Source organism: Leptodactylus fuscus, chromosome 2 (assembly GCF_031893055.1).
Source record: "Leptodactylus fuscus isolate aLepFus1 chromosome 2, aLepFus1.hap2, whole genome shotgun sequence".
NCBI classification, from domain to species: Eukaryota; Metazoa; Chordata; class Amphibia; order Anura; family Leptodactylidae; genus Leptodactylus; species Leptodactylus fuscus.
The window spans coordinates 34090379-34099666 of record NC_134266.1 but is presented as its reverse complement, the minus strand read 5'-3'; the positions used below and the strand labels follow the sequence as shown (position 1 = coordinate 34099666).

The 9288-nt window shown below is 47.0% G+C and overlaps 1 protein-coding gene across 1 annotated transcript in view; it reads left to right on the top strand.

Moving 5' to 3' along the window:
- Positions 1-7985: 7985 nt before the first annotated feature.
- UNC119 (unc-119 lipid binding chaperone) overlaps positions 7986-9288 on the top strand; it is a 40023-nt gene continuing 38720 nt past the window's right edge. The window contains exons 1-2 of the mRNA XM_075263579.1: positions 7986-8099; positions 8250-8460. Coding sequence (XP_075119680.1) covers positions 8277-8460 — 184 coding nt within the window. The 5' untranslated portion in view covers positions 7986-8099; positions 8250-8276. The remainder of the gene's footprint in view (positions 8100-8249; positions 8461-9288) is intronic.

Genomic DNA, 9288 nt, shown 5'->3' with positions numbered 1-9288 from the left:
ACTATACATTGCATTGTTTAATCTTATGTAGATTAGGAAAGGAAAGTCAGTGCAGTTACCCCACATTCACACTGGTCCATGGGTTGGCCTGAACCGTATTCTGGGAGAGAAACTCCTAGTACGGGGATAGGCAACCTTTGGCACTTCAGCTGTTGTAAAACTACAACTCCCAGCATGCATACTTCTCTGCTGTTCTTGGAACTTCCATGGAAGTGACTGGAGCATGTTGGGAGTTGTAGTTTCACAGCAGCTGAAGAGCCGAAGGTTGCTGAGCCCTGTCCTAGCATTATAGTTATCTGTACTGGTAGGAGTCCCTGCCTCTCCGCTACATACTGTCCGTTACCATAATCACTTCAGGACAGTATGTCCTGCCGAATTGTGCACCTGTTTTCGCAGATTCTTTATAGACTAGAGTATACGAGAGATCTGTGAAAATGCTCAGTAGTAATAGGTCTTATTTTTTTGACAGCCAGTTCCTTTCGGGGGAAAAAAATTAAAGTGTTATTAGTTTAATTGCAATGAAGGTGTTTTTTTTAAAAAAAATTGTCTGTTACAGAAACAGCCGTCACACTGATATGTGTGTGAACAGAACCTTCACACTTGCATTTTGGCATCTGACTTTCTCCCTATGACCGATTTATCTTTCACCATCAGTTACAGAAAAGACTGAACGCATCTTAAAGAGGACCTTTCACCATATCTGGGCACAGGCAGTGTTATATACTGCCAGAAAGCTGACAGTGCGCTGAATTCAGCGCACTGTCGGCTTTCCCGATCCATGCCCGGTGTAAAGCGCTATCGGTCCCGGTACCGTAGCGCTTTACAGTCAGAAGGGCGTTTCTGACCATTAGCCAGAGACGTCCTTCTGCCTCGCGGCGCCAATCGCGCTGTGCTGTGGAGCGGGGAGGAACGCCACCTCCCGCTCCTGATAATGCTCGTCTACGGACAAGCTGTGTGAGGAGAGGGAGGGGGCGTTCCTCCCCGCTCCACAGCACAGCGCGATTGGCGCCGCGAGGCAGAAGGACGTCTCTGGCTAATGGTCAGAAACGCCCTTCTGACCATAGAAGAGCTACGGTACCGGGCCGTAAGCTCTTCACACCGGGCACAGATCGGGAAAGCCGACAGTGCGCTGAATTCAGCGCACTGTCAGCTTTCTGGCAGTATATAGAACTGCCTGTGCCCGGATATGGTGAAAGGTCCTCTTTAAATCTGACTGCAACCTATTGTATAAAATAGGACGTGTCTTAGGCCGGGGCCCCACATGGCATAAACGCCGTGGTTTGGCTGCGGCAGAAACACAGATGAGAAAAAACGCAATTTTTTACAGTCAATGGAAGGTGGATGAGATTTGCTAGAAAGAATACACACTGGAGTTTCCAAAACTGTCGCTGTTATGGAAATCTCAGCATGTCCGTTATACCTACGGTAGCACTGGCGGTTTTCCTATGGGTATAATGGAAGCAGAAAGTCTGCAGTGGAAACCTTTGTGGACTTTCTGTGAAACACGGTGCGGAAAAAAACGCAATGCATTGCTGCCATGTTTTGTCCTGAAGTGCCTTTTTGCTGCGGTCCGCTATGTGGAACCTTAGCCTTTTCAATTTATGACCTCTGCCCGCGACTTCGTTGCTGCCGTTCATGGTTCACCTGCTCCGGCGTTTCATCAGCTCTCAAGCTTGCCTGCAGCTGAACTTGTTCCTCATGCCGTGCCGGTCATTGTTCCGGCATCTCAGCAGCTCGCTGGGACGCCATATAATGAGTGTGTTGTTGGCGTCGATGTTCCGCCTGCTTCAGCGTTTCGGCTGCTCTAATAGCCACTTGAGCAGAGCTCTCTTGACTTCTGGCTACCCTTCATAGCTCTCGTGTTTTTTTTAGAATTTTGCGACAAATTAGATTTTTAAAATTGGGAAACTACCAATTTGTATTAAAGGGGTTTTGCTATCTCCCTGACCAGCACGCTGCCTAGAGGACACAGAACACTAATGCAGATCGAATAATATGCAGATGCTTGGACAGAATGGACTCAGTGTTATCTGTGTGTTTACATATAGAGATAACAGACCTGGCTTTATCAGCAAACTGCAATTAGCTGAGATAACGCTGCAGGAAAGAGCAGTATAATATAGTATATGAACATAAATTCATAACAGTGGTGAAGCCATGTCATTTACGGAGATAAAACCGTGTTAATACAGGTTAAAAGCTATCTATGTGCTAAATTTCATCCAAATCCGTTCAGCCATTTTTGTGTGAAAGAGTAACAAACATCCAAACTTTCACATTTAGAATATTAGTAGGATTCTTAGGGTAGGTCATCAGTATTAGACACATGATCACAGCAGCCTGCAAGAGCACAGTGTACAGCTCCTTACACTGCTTACTCCAGACTCACACTAGTGTCAGTTTCTCCATTGTTTGAGTCTGTCAGGAGACACAAATGACGGAGAGCTGGACACCTTTGACTATAATGGGATCTCTCATTTCCAAACTGAAAGTGTCCATGAAAAAGTCCACCTTCCAGGACCTTTCTCTCTGCCAATTTTCAGTGGTTTCTGCGATGGACTCAAATGAATGTGAACTCTAGTGGCCAAGCCGAGTTACTGCAGCTCAGCTCCCATTCACTTGACTGTAGTAGCGTTTTTGTTTGTTTCCAAAATTCGTTGTTTCCTGAAACAGCAGTGGATAATATTGTTCCCCGGATATACAGTCTCGTATATTGTACAGTGATTCTTCTGTCAACAAGGGGATCTGTAACACCCTCCAGATATCAGGTACCTGGTTAGGTACAATTGGCGGAGCAGACACCGGTTACAGGAAGTCGTTCAGTCCATTGTCACTAGTCATATTTATTCTGGCCATGAGAATATCTCGTCTCTTATTGACACTTCTTATCACCTTCATTTCCCTGTTCTCTCACTTCTCAGGAGTAAAAAAACAAAGAGAGATTCCCATTATAAGTACAATATGATCTGCCTGTACAATAACCAGGATTGGTACCTGATGGAGATTTCTATCTGTACAGTCACACCGCCATATCTGAAGGCACTGAATAGCCTAAGTATTGTAGATGACATTGCCTAAAGTAACAGTTCAAACTGGACAATTGCCCAGGGCCCCCAACTCCAAAGGGGCCCAGGATCTGCAGCACCAGACGTTTGGTCTGATGCTCCGGTTCAGGAGAGCCCTAGTTACAGGTGTATTGGTGTGCTATGCCAATACTGTGAATGTCTATGATAGACCAGGGAGCGATAGTCCCTGCTCTGACATAGATCACTGTATATGGGAACTCCGGAGATGGACCTGTGAGAGGGCGTGGTGTATGATGTCATCACAGGTCCTACTGCGGAGACCACTAGCGGGATAGGCTTCAGCTTCAGGACACAGCAGGGAGCCTGGTGAGGTGAGTAAAAGGTTTATTATTTTCTGACAAAAAGTCTTTATTATTGATAAGGGGGGGGGGGGGGGCATATATTTACTAACAGGGATTAGATGTAATAAGTCTAGGGTAAGTTATAAGGGGAGGGGAGCTATGTATAAGGAGGACTTATTGTTAACCATAGGGGGACTATTATATAGGGATGGGGAGGATTTTACGGCGCTCAAAGTCTCACACGCTGTATACGTGCCAGATCATGCGGCACGTTACTCCGTGTGAATGGACCTTAACAATGCTTTGCTGGAATTTTAGACCATTCTTCTTTGGCAATATACTAGTGCAACCAAGGCAAGCATCAGCTCCCGGGCAAGTGCGGGGGGCCCACTGGGCTGCCAAATACTGACTACCTCAGTTTGTCTCCCCCTCACTTTACTTACCTTTGGCATACCTCCTTTACTTTCAAAGGCAGAAAGAGGGACAAAATGGACAGCACATGATGCAAATTTAGCTCCACCCACTTCTGTGTTCCCCCTCTCCATTATTATCCATTTTGTTTTTTGCACGACACAAAGTCCTGCATATAGGAATGCAAAAAATCGGTTTGCAGGCGGAGAGGCTGCATACGGACATCGGTGGTTACCTTTCAAAACTGAAACTAAAGCTGACCGCCGGCAAGCCGTCCCCTGTCCATTTTCTCCAGGGTTCAGGATGGAAACCCATGGGCGGACAGCGACAGTATTGAGAATGCCGCCTTACTTAGAAGGGCAACTGTTAATAATAAGGCCAGGGGGGGGAACTATTATTAACCCCTTCCCACCAATGGCATTTTTTAATTTTTGTTTTTGACTCCCCTCCTTCTAAACCCCATAACTTTTTTATTTCTCCGCTCCCAGAGCCATATCAGGTCTTAATCTTTTCGGGACAAATTTTTCTTCATGATGCCGCCATTAATTATTCTGTATAATGTATGGGGAAGTTTGAAAAAAATTCAGAATGGGGTGGATTAGAAGAAAAAATGCATTTCTGCGACTTTCTTACGGGCTTTGGTTTTACGGCGTTCACTGTGCAGCCAAAATGACATGTCCCCTGTATTCTGTGTTTCGGTACGGTTCCAGGGATACCAAATTTATATGGTTTTATTTTACATTTTAACCCCTTAAAAAAATCCAAAACTGTGTTAAAAAATTTTTTTTCTAAAAGTCGCCATATTCTGACAGCTGTAACTTTTATATACGTCCGTGTACGGGGATGCATAGGGTGTCTTTTTTTGCGGGGCCGAGTGTACTTTTTATTTCTACCATTTTTGGGAAATGCTATTGCTTTGATCACTTTTTATTCAAATTTTATCAGAATTAAAACAGTGAAAAAACGTTGGTTTGGCACTTTTGACTATTTTTCCCGCTACGGCGTTTACTGTACAGGAAAAATATTTGTATAGCTTTGTAGAGCAGGCGATTTCGGACACGGGGATACCTAACATGTATGTGTTTCACAGTATTTAACTACTTTTATATCTGTTCTAGGGAAAGGGGGTGATTAGAATTTTTAATAATCTTTAAAAAATGTTATATTTTTTTTTACTTTTTAAAATTTATTTGTTTGCATTTATTAGACCCCTTAGGGGTGCTGAACCCCAGGGGGTCTGATCACTAATGCAATGAATTACAATGCTAATGCATTGCAAAAAATCATCATTTCTTCTGCAAAAGGAAATCACTGCAGACAAGCCCGGAGCCTTTACAAGGCTCCCGGCTGTCATGGAAATGTGACATCGGCCCTGGAGCTTGCTCCAGGCGCCGGCGATCACCGGCAAAATGGTGGCGCCCATGCACCGCTGGGAAAATGGCGCCTTTAACCACGACTCCAGAGGGGTTAATGCATCCGATTGGTCATTTCTATTGCATATGGGCAAAAAGGGGGTTGTTATTATTGGGGGACAGGAAATAGTATTATTAATTCTCTGTTTTAAAGGAGTTTTCAGACGCAAACTGATTTTTGATACTGATGACCTGTGCACAGGGTAGGTAGGACATCAGTTTGTGATCTGTTGGGGTCCGATTGTCCTAGTAGCCTCTGGGTGCTGGTAGTGGACAGGATGCAGCACTTTTACTATTTAAGTAATTGAACTGGCACAGCAGCGCCATCCACCGTATAGTGGTGGTTTTAGGTAATGGCAGCGCCACTACTATTGCTTGAATAGGATCAGTGTGGCATCCTGTCCACAAGCAGCGTCTGGTACCCGGCAGCCACTAATACAGCTGATCTGTGTGGGGTTCGGCTGTCGAACCCTGGCAGATTACCGTACATACTGACATACTGATGAGTTGTCCTGTGAATAGATTATCAGTATAAAAAAATCGGCCAGAAAAAGGACTTTTACTTGATCTGATGCTTGTTAGGATAGAAGTCTGTGCAGTACATGACCAACTCGGAGGTAGTCACCATGTGGAGGTAGTGTGCTACCGGGGCCTAGTATAGAGGTATTACTGGTCTTTATATGATGTGTTTTGTCTGGTAATTGTATAGTTGTAAGAATTCTCCCCTGTACAGCGGTATACACATGGTGGTTTCACAATTATATATATGTTTACAATTTTTTTTTTTTCTTAAAGGGGTTGTCCACCTTCAGACCAATATTGAGAGACAAACGTTATGGTTTGTATAATAAGAAGATATACAATTTTCCCATATACTTTCTGTATTAATTCCTCACGGTTTTCTAGATCTCTGCTTGCTGTCATTCATTCTGTTACTTCTGGTGGATAAAACTCTGACCATGGTCATGTGACTTACGGTCCATGGTCATGTGATGAGCACACGAGGTCCCGCTCGTTACAGTCACAGCACAGTAATCAGACATCAGCCTGGTAATCAGCTGTGCACCTGTGTCCTCATCACATGACCATGGACCGTAAATCACATGACCATGGTCAGAGTTTTATCCACCAGAAGTAACAGAATGAATGACAGCAAGCAGAGATCTAGAAAACCGTGAGGAATTGATACAGAAGGTATATTGCAAAATGGTGTATCCTTTTATTGTACAAATAACATTTGTTTCTCTATATCGGTCTGAAGGTGGCCAACTCCTTTAATCTTTTAAGACTATATCAATGTTGTTGGAGGTGCAGCCCTGACTTCCAAAATGACTGAATATGACGGTGTATCAGGATTTGGGGCCCCGCTTTTAATTTTTCCCAGGGCCCCATTTTGTCTAAAACCCCTTATTACTAGTCCATTGCTACTTGTCCCCCTTATTACTTGTCCATTGCCGCTTGTTGCCCCCCTTATCACTAGCCCATTGCCACTTGTTGCCCCCCCTATGACTAGCCCATTGCCACTTGTTGCCCCCCTATTACTTGTCCATTGCTGCTTGTTGCCCCCCTATGACTAGCCCATTGCCACTTGTTGCCCCCCTATGACTAGCCCATTGCCACTTGTTGCCCCCCTATGACTAGCCCATTGCCACTTTTTGCCCCCCTATTACGTGTCCATTGCCACTTGTTGCCCCCCTATCACTAGCCCATTGCCACTTGTTGCTCCCCTTATCACTAACCCATTGCCACTTGTTGCCCCCCTATGACTAGCCCATTGCCACTTGTAGCCCCCCTTATCACTAGTCCATTGCCACTTGTTGCCCACCTTATCACTAGCCCATTGCCACTTGTTGCCTCCTTATGACTAGCCCATTACCACTTGTCCCCCCCTATTACTAGCCCACTACCATTTGTCACCCTCTTATCACTAGCCCATTGCCACTTGTTGCCCCCCTATTACTTGTCCATTGCCGCTTGTTGCCCCCCTATGACTAGCCCATTGCCACTTGTTGCCCCCCCTATGACTAGCCCATTGCCACTTTTTGCCCCCCTATTACTTGTCCATTGCCACTTGTTGCCCCCCTATCACTAGCCCATTGCCACTTGTTGCTCCCCTTATCACTAACCCATTGCCACTTGTTGCCCCCCTATCACTAGCCCATTGCCACTTGTTGCTCCCCTTATCACTAACCCATTGCCACTTGTTGCCCCCCTATGACTAGCCCATTGCCACTTGTAGCCCCCCTTATCACTAGTCCATTGCCACTTGTTGCCCCCCTATCACTAGCCCATTGCCACTTGTTGCCCCATCACTAGCCCATTGCCACTTGTAGCCCCCCTTATCACTAGTCCATTGCCACTTGTTACCCCCGTATCACTAACCCATTGCCACTTGTAGCCCCCCTTATCACTAGTCCATTGCCACTTGTTACCCCCGTATCACTAACCCATTGCCACTTGTTGCCCCCCTTATCACTAGCCCATTGCCACTTGTTGCCCCCCTATGACTAGCCCATTGCCACTTGGGCAGTTTCCTAGTCCAGTCCTTCCTTCCCAGACATCTTGTCCCTTCCTTCTCTATGGCAGGCTTCCTCCTCCCCTCTCACAGCACACCTTGGCGAATCCATTATTCCCCCACCATGACAGCGCCTCAGGTAAATGCAGCCGCTGTGGCTTTATCCTCGCATTATCACCCTGCCATAACATCTCCATTGTTCTTCCCCGTCAGCCAATCAGAGGGCCCCATGTTATTCCGGCCATATAAATAAGCCCTCCCCCTCCCTCTCTCGCGTCCGTATAACATTCAGCTCCCGTCCAGCGCGCAGTTACTATGTTATTATCGGGGCTGCCCACTTGTGAGGCGGGCGGGCGCAGGCGTGTTTATTGACAGAGCGGCCGTACGAGCACAGGTGGGCGCCCGGCAACTTGTGGGTTTTGCGTTTGATGCTCAGGCTCCGGATTAGAAGCGGCTCGGGCGGGCAGGTCACTGGGATCCACCTCCTCACTCCTGCGCTCTTGTCAATCTCTCGCTCTCTCCGTGTCTTGCTTACTTCCTCCAGGCTCGCTGTCGGTTCCTTCCCCGGAGAATGAGCTCTTCCTCCCTGGGCACTGACACTCTCCCCGGCAGCAGAACGCAGGAGGGCAGCATGAAGGTGAAGCAGAGCGGCGGGCAGGTGGTGGCTGCTGCGGGCAGCACGGAGGAGCAGCAGCTGCTCAGGAAGCCGCACATCACTCCGGAGGATGTGCTGCTGCTGCAGAAGATCACAGCCGGTCAGTGCATCCTCCTCCAGCCATCCTAGCCGGGGATTATGGACACCAGTCACGTCCTGGCCTCCATTACTTCTACCTGTTGAAGGGGTTAAACCCTGGACTGGTGATCCAAAGCTGTTGGGTTCAGGGGTCAGGTGGGCTGGGCAGGGGGGCACCTGGTCTGGGGTCTCCACCACTCTTCATATGGTGGTATTATATGACCGCTATACTATGCACTACATTGTGGTTATAGTATTCTATACATGTGTTTGACCTGGGACCTTGATCCGATCCTGACTGGGGACCTTGTGCAGAATAATTGAGGATGACTGTGTTGTTAGGGGCCGGTCACACACAGCAGACTTGTTGCAGAAAATCGCCACCTTCTGACACCTCTCCTGACTTTGTGTCCACTACTGCAACCCCTAGAGTTGCGACTGGGCCCAGAAGCCAGGGGGGCCCCGCACAAGTCACCCTGAACACACTAGGGCTAGGTGAACTTCTTTGATGTGCATTGTAAATGTATGACCCCTGTCCTCAGATGCACTGGAGTGTGAAGGTTTATGGTACACAGCCTTCCACTGTCAGAAAGGAGAACGTTAACCCTTTATTTCCAAAAGGAGCAGTGGGTTACCAGCAAAGAGTCAAGGAGCGATTATGTGGTACAAAATTGGGCATGATCATTATGTGAGGGGCACTGACAGGGGTTGGGCGTGATGGGAAGCTTGTGTGCATATGTTGTGAACAAGTCTATATGGCGTTCTGGGCCCAGCTAGAGAAGGAACGGGAAATGTACAAATGGGATAAGCTGATGGCTGTGAGAAGTTGCACAGGGGGCCTAAGATGAGT